The sequence below is a fragment of the Diachasmimorpha longicaudata genome, chromosome 6, assembly GCF_034640455.1.
Source record: "Diachasmimorpha longicaudata isolate KC_UGA_2023 chromosome 6, iyDiaLong2, whole genome shotgun sequence".
Lineage (NCBI taxonomy): Eukaryota > Metazoa > Arthropoda > Insecta > Hymenoptera > Braconidae > Diachasmimorpha > Diachasmimorpha longicaudata.
The window spans coordinates 4,312,031-4,325,418 of NC_087230.1; the positions used below are offsets into that span (position 1 = coordinate 4,312,031).

Sequence of the window (13,388 nt, forward strand, 5' to 3'; positions counted from 1 at the left end):
TAAATAATTTTTTTAGGAGAAAAATTCGGGGAAGGGTCGTTTACAATAGACATTACTCTCCTGCCACTTCTTTTCCCGTTTCGAGAAATTAGGATTTTTCCCAATGACCATCGATGCCGCGCCCCTAGTCCAATCAACTGCGTCCTTCTAATGGCACCGCCTAGGGTCCCTAGAGTCACGCAGAATGTTGTGCAATTTTGTCCCGGATAAGGCGAAACCGCGAACCAGATGCTACTGTTGACGAATTTAATTCAAACTCCGGAGAAAAGAGGTAAAAATAATTTTAGCCCTTTCTGATATTCGTATTTTTCCCAGCTAGAACCAATGCCAAATTTTTTTTAGGGGAAACTGGGGGATGGAGGAAATGGGCTGTTTACCCTTGGACCTTCGGCGGCGGTTTGCAGTAAATCTTTAACGTTTGACCCCTGAGACCGTTCAAATAATATTCCAGTCGAACAGCATCCTCATTTTACCTCCGTCTCTCCTCAAATTAGGATCGCCCCTAAAAACATTTCTGTGGAGTGAGTTAAGTCAGGTTCCAGAGAGCTTCAGTGGAATTTCGTTTGATAGCAGCTTGGAACAAGATATTCTTCTGCAATAATGAATATGCTAAGGACGCGAAACATCCGGGAAGTTTCCCCCCAGGAAGTGGCGGATATTCAGCCAGTGCAGGAGGACCTGACAGCTCGGCTGCCCATTGAGTGTTTGGACCACATATTCAAGATGCTTGGAACCAAGGAAAAGTTGATTGCTACCAGAGGTAAGTCGAGAATTTTGACACTGATGATCAGTTCTAGATGTTTCGATTGAGTAATATAACATTTTAAAAAGCGACGATACATAGGGAAATCTCCAGGATGAAGATTGAGCTTATTCTGTACTTATTCTAACTGCAACGTCTAGTAGTAGCCTTCAAGTCGAAAGGCAGGTAACAAAATCCGAAAGGACCAGACGGATGGGGGCAGTTAGTGAAGGGTTTTTACCTGAAGGTGGCCCATACCTTTGTGTAAAAAACCTTGAGGGAGACCTACCATCTGTGCGAAATCCCGGATTATTCATCCTTTTGGAATGGCCTTAGAAGCAGACGTCATGCTGCTTCAACATTCAATACTTCAGCTTTGCGATAATTTAGTTCCTAAGTTCTGGAAATGAATTTTGAAACTTAGGGTATTACGATCTTTGTAAATATCTGTCTATTCCATTTTACGAGATTTTACTTAATTAACTAGCTAATAATTGAAAAGAATAAAATCCGGCCCTTTAATCCAGGTAGTAAATCAAGAATGAATTTAAGGATAGAATTGTATATGCTAATGAATTAATTAAATTCCTAATGACATGGAATTAATTAAATGCCTAATGGCATTTAGTTAATTAGTTTTATTTACACATCTTCATCTGGAACCATCCACTTATCCATTATTTACTGTTTACAGTTTGCAAAAGGTGGGACGCCATCGTTACCAGCCGGAGCTGGCCCGAGGATGGAAACACATTGAACCTCGAATCGTACCCCACGCACACATGGCAAACAATCGCCCATGCCCGGGGACGGTTCACGAGCTTTCTCACTGTTGACTGCTCAGAAGATGTCATCTTAGTCACCGAAATTATGCACAAACACTTTCATCAGCTGGAGAGCCTGACCATCATCTTCTCGGAGCGATCCATTCCCTCCACATACACCAATGAGTGCTTCAAGAACTTCCAGAAGATCTGTGCGGATAATGTAAAGCTCAGGAGCCTACACATAAAAGCCGACCATTTGAGCCTGATTGAGGCTATTGTTCATTACCTCCCATTAAATCTTCCGAGCGTCCGTTTGTCATATCAATGCAAGCAAATGGCCCAGCAGGCCTTGCAAATTGTAAGTAACCTTGAATTGATTAATTAATTAAATTAATTTGACAAATAATCGATACAGCGATGTATGTGTCTATAATCAGTGGTATTGAGTGTATCATATCAAAATTCTAAAAAATTAACAGCCAGTGTTTATTCTCCCACAGGACCTTTCACTATTGGAGGAGCTGAAGAGTTCCGCGACGTTGGAACGTGAAAAGACACAGCCGACCTTTTTAAGCTTGAAGTGGAAAATACTTGGGCTTGTTCAACATATCACTCTCGGACCCTTCCCCAACCTCAGGAAACTCATGACATGTGGCAACAATTATGAATATGACCTACCGATTAGTAGGTTAAGTTATCCTAATCTGAGAGTATGATAGGGGGAAGGATTATCCAAAGGAGTTGAATAAATGCACAATTAAATGAGTACCTTAGTAATAATGAATAAGATAACATAAAATAACTTAATCATAAATTTCTAAGAAGTTGAATAAATAGATAATTGACTGAGTACCTTAGTAATAATGCATAAGATGACATAAAATAACTAAATCATAATTTTTTAATAATTAGTTAATTGTTATATTTAGATTAAAGATTTGATTAGAATAATCTATATTTATATTCAGATTATATTGAATATTGTCATATTTATATTGGATATTTAAACGTATTGTCGATTGGAAAAAATGTGTACAACAATTCATTTAACACCTATCTATGAAATAAGAGTTATAAATAATCATTATGAAATTTCTAAGTCACATGGATTGTCTCGAATGTGCATTAATTAGGTAACTAAAAACAATATGTTTTTGCAGAGTGACAGTGTCTCTTAATTCTGAAGACCAACAAAATCATTTTGTTGCACTGTCACTATCTCCAGAACTTAGACTTCTTCGAGCCAATTCCCTGTTTTCTTTCTACAGAAATCCTAATCTTAAGATCAGAGTGTGTACCGCGAGCATCGAAATCATTCCCGCAACAGCCCGTCTCGGAAGGCAAAAAAAAATTATCTCTGAAATAATTTTTGTAAACCAGTAATCTTGAAAACTGCGTTGTTTGGAAGGACTGTAGCTTTTCAGACACTTCAATGAGGAAATTCAATTTTTTCAAACTCTTTCGATCAGCCAATTGATTGCAATGCATAACAAACAAGGCGCTGTAGTTTGCGGTTCTCTCCCAGGGTCACCAATCAAGGATTACGCGGATTCCCATGAAGTACCCAAGAGGACGGATTAAAGTAGAGGCTCAGTTCTGGGGGTTTGAGTGACGCCAGCGGCGTCATAGTCTCTAACCCCAGAAGAGGAGGGGCGCCACACGCAATGCATTGCACAGGCGTCGAAAGCTGTTGGTTAAATTGTGATATCTACATTATCTTCTGAGATATCGGCGAAAAAAGGGTCATCGCGAATTCGGGCCCTTTTTGCTCTAGGAGTCTTAGGTGCCGAGGAAAATGCGAAAAACAAAAAAATCGATTCTAGAATATTCCCGGGGCCTTAGAAGAATCGCATCATTGGCTGTCCCGAATGACATGTCACGTACTCCGTTAATCCCTTGCCGACAGGTACGTTCATTATTGTAGTTCATGCGCCTCCGCTACTAAATTTTATGGTTGTAGCCGCTCCATAAGGGTTAGTAATCTCCCCTATAATCTTTGCTGTCACTAATTGTTGGCGTCAGACCGGCAGACACCCCAGCATTGCGTGTGGCGCCCTGCGTCTTCTGGGGTGAGGTACTACAACGCCGCTGGCGTCACTAAAATCCCCAAAACTGCGCCTCTACTTAAGCCCCTCCTACTTAACGCAGGTATCGGCGCCTTCAAGACCCCCCACTCCTCATTTTTCCTCCACTCCGCCATTTTTCGAGGCTCACGCTCTGCCAGGGAACGCTCCCGAAGTTCAGTACCACAGTAACTTTTGAACGGTAAACATCTAAGTTCAGAGTGTAGCTAGTACTGAGTTTGGAAGTGTTTTTCCATCGAAAATTACTAAATTGACGTTATGGCTGATTCCTTGTACGAGAAGGGGCTGAGTGAGCTGTCGAAAATGAAGGTAAGTTTAGTATTGGAGTTTTTAATGTTGTGGAGGAATACAAGAATATGTCGGGTTTAACCTCATTTTGTAGAAGCTGTGCAGTATTTTTTAGTTGGTTGTTAAATTATTCGTTATAAGCTGTTACTTCTGATTTATCTGGACAACTAATTATCAGAATTGAGGGCGTATTCGATGTGTTTCATTTATTTATGAAATACTTATCAATTTGTTTTATTGAACTAAGGAAAAAGAAAAAGAGCTCATGTTGAATCATCAAAATCTCTCATTTCAATCATTTTGCGTCGTTGTGAAGATTAAAAACATATTTATATCGTGAGTGATTGATGATTGAAATTGGTTCTTTTTACCCTATCCTCTACTTGCAAAAATAATGTGCATTGTTTGTGTTGATAGGTCGCCGACTTGAAAGCTGATTTGAAACAACGAGGACTATCTACCACTGGAAATAAGAATGAACTCGTTGAGAGACTCCAACTTGCTATACATGGTGGTGAATATTATTCGTTTTCTACTCTATTTCTACACTTTTTTTTCTCTTCATGGTGGAGGATAAATGGGCGCATAACTCGAAATTGTCAGAGTGAAATTGTCGATTTTTTTTTCATTTTGCCAATTTTATTGAGCCCTTTGAAATGAGACTGAATTATCAAAATCGTTTTATTAAGTTAGAAGATACTTTGGATTAAAGAAAATTCGCTTTCCCTGATTTTCCTCATCTCTCGTTCATCTTTTATTTTAAAAGATTTTATTATTCTTTATTTATGTGAATTTTGTATTTTGCAGACGCTAATCTATGTCTCGACGAAACGACAGATGAAATCCTGGATGAAGATGCAGTGCTTGAGGTAAGCGGACATTTCAAATCTATCAATTACCCATGAACTGCTTTCTAAATCTCATTTTGGAAAATAGTTTACATTGTTTTATGTTTTGTAAAAATTATTTACTGATTTGTGGAAATTATTTTAATGTATAGGACGAGGAAATTGAGGAGTTATCGTCCAAGCCAGATTCCCAGGATGTCGGGGAGAAGAGGCAAGCGACAGAGGACATTAGCCCCACTCAGGCTAAAAAAATAGTCCTCCATAGGAATCGTGTCATTGAGGAGGTTAAGAGGATCGAACCCGAGGAGAAGGAGGAAAAGCCTGAGGAGACTGATACTAGTGAACCACCGAAAAAAGTTCTCAAAATTTCGGAGCTGGGCACTAAGGAGCGATTGGAGATGAGAGCTAAGAGGTTCGGAGTTGTATCCGAGTCTGCTAGGAAAGAGGCTAGGTCTGCCAGATTCAACAGTGAGACTCAGAGCAATGGAAAGTCTTCTGCATCTGTTAAAACTCCTGTTGTAAGTATATAAAAAAATCTATTGACCACAACATTCATTATTCTTTCATTTGGTAAAATTAATTATTTTCATTTGAAATTAATTGGTTACGTCTCTTTTAGAATACATCTTATGACGTCTTGAAGAAGAGATCGGAAAGATTTGGAACTAGCACCTCTCGACTGATGCAGAAAGTAAGTAAAAAATTGATAAATATAATTAAAATTTGGAAAAAATGAAGTGGAAACTAATGATATTTTTTTATTATTTCAGGCTGAACTCGAGGCTCGAATAGAAAAACGTAAAGTTCGTTTTGGTGACGTTAAACCAGTAGAGAAAACATTCCCTAACAGAGTCAAACTCGTCAAATGATATTCCGTACTGTATACCAAAAAAGCGAACTTAGATCCTTAGTTGTAACCCTTTGTTTTTTCACTAAGAACAACTTCATCAACAATCAAAAAACATCAAATTAAACATGGCATTTCATTCTCGAGTTAGTAACCATGTTCAAGTACATTTATATGAGTTGACATTTCATTTATGATTATTTTAGAGATTCATTGGATGGTGAATGAGTATACACTGTTTACATAAAAAATTAATGTCTTCTGTTTCTAAAAATAAAGAAACTTTTATTTCGTAAATATCACGTATGAAAATTAAAAAATCCTATGTAAAATTCAGAAATTAATTTTTCACATTGAAATACTTTATACTGAGGTAGCAAAAAAGTAAAATTTGGAATTGAAATTCAAAATAAACAATTATATTCATTGATGACGAACTTAATTAATCACATTTGTAAATAAAGAAGAGTTCATTAATCCTTGTATTTAATTTGCAAATTTTTCCGGGATTTTTGGACAGGTTAAAAACAATTTAGTTAATAAAGTTTGTACGCAAAAAAATTAATTCGTTCATTTGATTTTTTAGATATAATTACGCTTTTAATTCATAAATATTAGGTCTATTAATGAGGAAACGGTCTACGAGACCAAGAAGTTTATGTGACGAGGTTAAAATTAATTAATCACTTGTGGAAATAAAGAAAAGTTCATTAATCCTCGCATTTAATTTAAAGATTTATTCATGATTGTTTCGATGGATTGAAAAAGGCAATAAATTAGAAAACAATTTTTACGCAAAAAATTAATTTTTTTATTTCATTTTCTAGATATAATCAGGCTTTCATTTCATAAATATTATGTATACAAATGAGAAAACGGTCTATGAGACCAAGAATTTTATTTTTCATATCGATAAATTGTATACTGGGAGATAGAAAAAAAAATTAAAACAAAAAACAAAGATCTTCGTACCGTATAGCAGAGCCAATTTACATTAACAACCTCCATTAAAAATCGCAACCCCCATAGAAAAAAATAGTAATTATGCGTATGTTTTTCGCTCAAAAACAGGACGACTATGAATTAAATTGCATTCACTGGAAAATAAAAACGAAAAAAGTAATTCATCACGAGTGTGTAAATAAAAAAAATCACTAATCCTCGAGCTTCACATTACCAGCCTCGAATAATTCCTCCCCGCGATTAAATTAAAGCTTTATAAAAAATCTAATTTAAAGGACATTTATCACATTTTCCATTCGTCGCGAATGAAATAAAATTTCCCATCATGACCGGCATTCCTCAATAAAATTCAACCATTTTTTTTTCTACCCGCGAATTAATTTATAATTCATTCATTAAGTTAAATTCTTGGATCGACTGAACGTCGAATTGAATATTTCACCACCACACGAGAACCTTGAGGTACTGAATACATTATTGAAAGGCAACATCATGAATTTCCAATTGAAACAAGAAGATAAAACCCCTCTCGTTTTTTTTCTTCCCTCGTCACTCTTGTGCCGAGATACCAGAAAGAGAAATAATGGTACAATTGTCTCGATATTATCGATTGGAAATAAAAAGCGAAATATTGTAATACTAAGTGTAATCCAATCACAATGGCAACACTAATTTGCCCATTACCTTTTCAATTATTCTCACATTATTCCCTCCTGTTGCGCAGAGTCGAAGCGAAATGGGCTTTTGCATGAATTTTTCTTTACTGCTGGATATGGTAATAAAATGAAAAATGCTGTTTAGGTATTTTTACATCCGAGTAGAAATATCGCAACCGTTATTAAGACATTGTTGTCGGCCCAATGTGGGTCCTCTTTCGAATGAGTAAAAAAATGATTAAAAAATCATCCCATAACTAATGCAGCTAAGATTGATTCAAAGATTTAACTCAATATATCAAATGACATTCATTTGAATATTTACAAGAATAACGAATTGGACTAATTAAAAAATTGCTTTCTCTTAGAGTCTAAAAATTACGGAATTAAAATATTTTTTCAAAAAGGAAAATACCTCATAAAATTCGGCTGCACCTAATCTAGGTGTTTACTTTTAGAGTTATTTCTGAAATATTTTGTGAAATTTATTAGTAAAAACGAACATATCATGTTAAATCATCAGTAATATCCGACTTAATTTATTTTAAAAATGAATGAAAACTGAACGAATCGTAGACGATAAACAACGTCTATTTTCATTTTTTTTAATTAAAAAAAAAATCATGCAACAACCCAATTTTCTATGCTTTACCACAATTTTTTCCATCATCGTGCACAAACTTTCTCCTGGATCAAATAAAGTTGTCATGTATAACATTCCAATCTCCAAAGTAAACTACTCTTGATTTACAATTTTCACCTATCAACATGATCTATCATTGATTGTAGTATTTTCTCCATTTTTTTCTTACTTAAAAAATTAATAAGCCTTTGCTTCGCATTATAGCTGTTACATTGCCTCTATTCGAATACTTTTCGTTTTATCTATGCGAATTATTGTTGTCTGAACGCATTAAGGGACAGAAAATACCAGAAATTAAGGAGAGGATCAGCGCATGCTGAAGAACACGTGTGAGAATTCAATGGGGTTATTAACAACTACTTGGGCCTCAGGTTGCCCACTGGTGTAGGCAATGTAAAATTATTTGTCGTTGATAGGGTGGGGGTTGATGCGAATGACGCTGACTCGGGGACACCTGTGCTTACGCTGTTTGTTTCGCTTTTGTAACGAATGTTTGTGTATTCGCGACCCAATTGCAGTGATTTCTGAAATGTAAATCATTTTTTATGTTGTTATTACACGCTGAATTTTTAAAAATTAGTTTAGGAGCTTCTACCGCTCAATTCTCACTTCAACAACAATAATGCCAGAAAGAAAATGTTAAGAATTTTTTCAATAAGAGCAAAGTCGGACGAACCTGCTCAGCTTGTCTTCTCTGTGACACAGTCTCAATATAATGCAGTACAGCGAGATAAACGAATTTGTATTGTGCCTCTGTCTGCACCATTCCAGATCTTTGAGATCGGACTCTCTGAATGGTTCGTTGAATATCAATTTCGCAGTCCAATCCTGAGAGGAGATATAAATTAAATAGTAATTGGAAAATGTCCTTTATATTTCACTTAAATTAAAGTATAAAAGGCTCAATCGAAAAAAATCACGCGTATATTTATATCTAATTACTATAATCTCTGGAATTTCCTAGAAATTTGCAAAATGCTATCAAAATGTTTCAGAATTTTATGGAATTTTTAACGAAATTCTTCACGTCAAATGGCCTAGAAATACCTATAATTTTTTAGAACTCTCCTGAATGTTCCCAAACATTAAAACTATTTCTTATCAATTATTTCTTATTGCAGAAAAAAATTATTATTTAATATAAATTATTACCGTGGCGTTTAATCTGATCCAATATCATATCAATAACGATAAAAGTCCCAGTTCGTCCGATACCAGCGCTGCAGTGAACGAGTATTGGCCCGACACTGGAGAGTGACTGTCCACTGGAGCTCATGGCAGCGGCAATGGACTCCTGTCTCGCGTTGACATCGTGCAGGAAGTTGAGAACGCAACCGGGATCCGAAGGGACTCCGTGGTCCGGCCATGCCTATGAATATTCATTTTTCCAATGAGTAAAGAGAGAGGGACTTAATTATTCCAACGGGCGGAGTAATAAATCACGATGATTTACGCACTTGGAAGTGGTAGTGATAAATTCTACGTGGCTCTGTAAAATTTGGCTTATTTCCTTGCAGTAAAAATTCGCGTAACGTGTAATCAGCTGTGGAGGTACGTGCTAGGACACATACTTTCCATTCGCCTCCGTATTCACTCAATTCACCTTCTTCTGGCCAGTAACGAGCGCATTTATTCTGAAAATTAAAATAATGATGTATTTTTTGGAGGGATTTTGCATTCAATTTTTTTTGTGCCGTTCACAAGCTCATGCACGTCTCAAACGGTATTTGTATTTAGAAAAATAACTGGAATGCGTTTTATACTACGATGTATAATTATTTATTCACGGAGACGATGAGGGACTTGACAGGTCAAGTGGAGGATGGTCTAGAGCCGCGGGGAGCTTCATCATGAACTCGTAAAAGGAGCCCTCACAATGAAAATTAATTTATTGAAAGGAATTTCGAGTTTTACCTTTCCCCGTTCCATTTCTTTGGTGGTCATGACAATAACTTGTATATTTTCCTGGTAGACCATGTGCCAAAAGTCTTGTACTGTATTTGGTAAACAGCCTTGTGTTGCAATATAACATTTATTGAATATGCAAGTATCACCACTGGCCGTAATACCGGTGCATGAACCCTCTCCCTCCTCATTCTAAAAGCATGAAAAATTCATTAAAGCCCACAATGATGCACACGACAAGAAGTAACATAATGCTAATGCAATGTATCATTCACCTTTATGTAATTAGCATTAATGTAATCCGCCCCTGGTACGCTGGGATCCACGTCCTTCAGCTTTACTCTCGTGTGATCGACTAAATACATAATCATCAATTAATTGCAAATGTATCCCTCAAGGAATTGAATAAACATCGATTACTGGTGGAATAAATTGAAAAAATTCACTCACAGGGGAGAATATTCTTGTATCGATTTTTTGCTCTGTTTTCAGGCCTCAGTCCCTCCTTACGGGAGAACAAGTGTCGGCATTCTAATTGCTGAAGGGACTCGAACTCTTCCCAGAAGCCGGCCTTTCCCTTACCACGACCTGAGCCATTCTCGTCGCCGTCAGGACCACCATTCCAACATGTCCAGCCATTTGAGCAGCCGTTCTCTTTATGAAGTTGCCGTACACGACTTTCAATGCCACTTGCGTTTATTCGTGTGGCATTGAATGGTTGTCTGAGAAATTTTTGAGATTGTTTTGAAACTGCATAAGACCAAATTTGAACTGATCAACTAAATTGGAGATCACGGAGAAATACTCGGGAAATGAAATCATTTCTGCATCAATAAATACGGATAATTACCCGCTCTGCTCATTAGTGTCGTTAAGAAGAAAAATTAATATTTACAAAAATACTGCAACGGGAACAAAAATTTTAACACAAAAAAGGGAGCAACAAATAGATTTAAAAGAATCGTGGGTTAATTATCAATCATTTTGTCAAAATATTTCATAATCTACAAGACATATTTATTAGCAAAGATCTCAAATTCAGATTGATTTCTTTAGTTTCATCAATTAATTATAATTTTTGTAATTAATCATTCAGACAGCAAAGTGATCTCACCTCAGATGGACAACACTCCCACTGGTCTCCACCATCGGATTTCTCTTGTAATGCTCAATAAGATCACTCAGACTGTCAAACTTCTCCCCACCTCCGACATCATACTTATTGTCCTGATAACAACCAAGAATGCCATAACATTGTTATAGTGAATGAGGCGCATTATGCATACAACTGTTGGAAATCAATGTAGAATCTTTACCTGGGAGCGAATCATTACGTGAGTCACGCGATCGTCAGTTCTCACTGAGAGTACAAAGTCTCCTGGTTTGCTCTGAGATTCGCGCACCAGAAATGATCCGTTTTTTCCTCTCTCGAGCATCAAACGTTCAGCCTCTTTGGCTGACAAATGCCCATGAAACCAACGCTCAGTTGTTGGATCAGCACAATTCAGGGGATATTTCAATTCAATGACCTCGCCATTTTTCTCACGCAATTGTCCACCATTTTCCATATAAAATTGCACTAATTCTGACAGTGTTGCGAATTTTTCACCACCATACAAATCATAAAAATCACCAGTATTCTGTATTTTTATATGCGTTACTTCACTGTTTCTCCTATGATTACAAATTCATAAAAAAATATTATTTTCATTTTTTTATCAGTATTCCAGAGAGACATTGTCAAGTGATAAATGTAGATTTCAGAGAATTCCATTCAATGGATTTCACACAACAACGTACGTACATATTATGTATGAGGTGCATTTACATGATTTTAAGGACAATAGAATGGGGTCTCTCACTTTACGAATATCTTTGGAAAGAAGATATTCCCAGAAATGAAAAAAAAATGTATATTTGGGGGTTTTACAGGCGTAACTACCTACTTAATTTTTTTCCTTTCTGTGTAATTTATCTCCTTTATTGAATTGTGTGTGGACAGATTTGTCATGTCTAGCAGTGACGAAAGGCTCGATGTCCAGAGGTTTATTAATCAATATTTTGTTATTCATCATATCGAGTCGGGAGTTTGAACGTAACTTCTGCCGATTTTTCAACTAATACCAAGAGAAATATCTTTTTTTGCTTTTTGGAAAAAAGAAGAATTGTTCCCGAAAAATCTCAGATTTTTCTGAAAAAATCTCCTAATTCCGAAGATATTAAAAAATAATTTTCACAAATACTCAGATTATATCTCCTTTCATCACTTGACCACAGTCTCATCTCCACAAATTAACTTGATTTAATCCAAGTTCAATGAGTCCCCTTAATTTTCATAATAAAAAATTGTTCGAGAGCAATAGAGAGATGATGGCAGTGCATTAGCATGAAAATTGAGCCTCAAGTAATTCGAAAGGATGCATTAGAAAGTGAAACAGGTTTTCACCGAAAACTGTAATTAAGCACTTTCATTACGTCTCTATTTCTCGACTACCTCCAACCGAGTGAATCCTACCTCACAGAGAGCGTGAAATCACCAGGATTAGACGAGCTTGGACGTGCCAGGAATGAACTGTCATATCCACGTTCCATCAATAATTTCTCTGCCTCTAATCCTGATATGTTGGGATGAAACCATCTGCAATGATCAATGAAAAAAAAATCCACAATTTATCAGTAGTATTTCATTTCAACAAACGCACTATTGTAACACTGTCGTAACTGCCGCGCCCCATGACTAAAATGTTTTATTGACAAAACGTCTCTTCATACGGATATGGTAAGGCAATCACCAAATACGGTTTTATTATGCAGCTCAGTATGACACAGGGACAATCGATGTCTACGACATTAAATTAATTTTTGCGTTATCATTCCTTCACTTTCAATGACTGAGACATCGTTTGGGATCTTTAAATCACTCGATTTTGTATTCTCATCGGGTACTAATTTGTCGTAACGAACGTAAGTGCGCAGAACTTGACGTGAAAAGCGAACAAGTCAACACTGTGAGCACCTTGCAGAGACTATTCGCCCAGTGTCCGTGAGTCTATGATCATTACAGGCTTCTCTGAGGTGAAAAAAAAAGGCCCCAAGAGAAGGAGAAAAAATTCACATTTTTTCTCACCTCCCTCTTGCAGCTCATTTCACGAGAAGATGAGATATTAAGAGGAATTGCTCACCTGCGTGATGCCATGTCGTGATTGCAGTTACGACCACCTGGCAATCAATAATTCGTAATTTATCATCAGTCCCCGTTGTCTTGGCGGGTGGAAACGCGAGCATTGATAGCCCTCGGCCGATTGGAGGCAGGTTATTTGTCAGCCAAAGCCGGGCCACTGAGACGACATTTTTCTGCTCTTTTGATTTTTGGGTATCGATTTTGCGGTTTATTTTAGATTATACTGACGGCTTGTGGACTTTCGGCTCGAGTTGCGCCTCGCGATCCGAGACTCGAAAAAAAAAAAAAAAAACGGAGCTGAGGCAGAAATGGTGGTGACTGCTCCGCGGGCATTGAATTTGTGCAGACGGAGACGCGTCGACGTATCCGTTCTTGAGAAACGGGCTTTATGCGGTTGAGTCGCCACTTGAGGATTTCCGCGATATTCGAATTTTATATTTGACAAAAAGGAGTTGGGCAAAATA

The 13,388-nt window shown here is 36.9% G+C and overlaps 3 protein-coding genes across 6 annotated transcripts; 2 read left to right on the forward strand and 1 right to left on the reverse strand.

Moving 5' to 3' along the window:
* The first annotated feature begins 195 nt into the window (after positions 1-195).
* On the forward strand, positions 196-2,449 carry LOC135163251 (uncharacterized). Its single transcript, XM_064122509.1, has 4 exons — positions 196-271; positions 343-760; positions 1,437-1,867; positions 2,010-2,449. The coding sequence occupies exons 2-4, from the start codon at positions 601-603 to the stop codon at positions 2,223-2,225; spliced, it is 807 nt and encodes a 268-aa protein (XP_063978579.1). The 5' UTR covers positions 196-271; positions 343-600; the 3' UTR covers positions 2,226-2,449.
* A 1,293-nt stretch (positions 2,450-3,742) lies between these two features.
* Positions 3,743-6,004, forward strand: LOC135163255 (SAP domain-containing ribonucleoprotein). 2 transcript variants are annotated; one of them, XM_064122517.1, is made up of 6 exons: positions 3,743-3,902; positions 4,299-4,395; positions 4,689-4,750; positions 4,882-5,247; positions 5,349-5,420; positions 5,500-6,004. In XM_064122517.1, exons 1-6 carry the CDS (start codon positions 3,852-3,854, stop codon positions 5,596-5,598), a joined length of 747 nt encoding a protein of 248 aa, XP_063978587.1. In that variant the 5' UTR covers positions 3,743-3,851; the 3' UTR covers positions 5,599-6,004. The 2 variants fall into 2 exon arrangements, with proteins under 2 accessions (XP_063978587.1, XP_063978588.1); XM_064122518.1 differs by having other exon boundaries at positions 4,299-4,392.
* Positions 6,005-7,808: 1,804 nt separating this feature from the next.
* Positions 7,809-13,234, reverse strand: LOC135163254 (tyrosine-protein phosphatase corkscrew). Of its 3 annotated transcripts, none has more exons than XM_064122514.1 (11): positions 12,926-13,234; positions 12,259-12,381; positions 11,060-11,417; positions 10,858-10,970; positions 10,194-10,465; positions 10,019-10,098; positions 9,753-9,935; positions 9,296-9,472; positions 8,991-9,207; positions 8,515-8,666; positions 7,809-8,362 (listed from the first exon to the last, which is right to left on the reverse strand). In XM_064122514.1, the coding sequence occupies exons 1-11, from the start codon at positions 12,937-12,939 to the stop codon at positions 8,195-8,197; spliced, it is 1,857 nt and encodes a 618-aa protein (XP_063978584.1). In that variant the 5' UTR covers positions 12,940-13,234; the 3' UTR covers positions 7,809-8,194. The 3 variants fall into 3 exon arrangements, with proteins under 3 accessions (XP_063978584.1, XP_063978586.1, XP_063978585.1); XM_064122516.1 differs by lacking the exon at positions 12,926-13,234 and adding an exon at positions 12,536-12,788; XM_064122515.1 differs by lacking the exon at positions 12,926-13,234 and adding an exon at positions 12,446-12,788.
* Between the last annotated feature and the right edge of the window lie 154 nt (positions 13,235-13,388).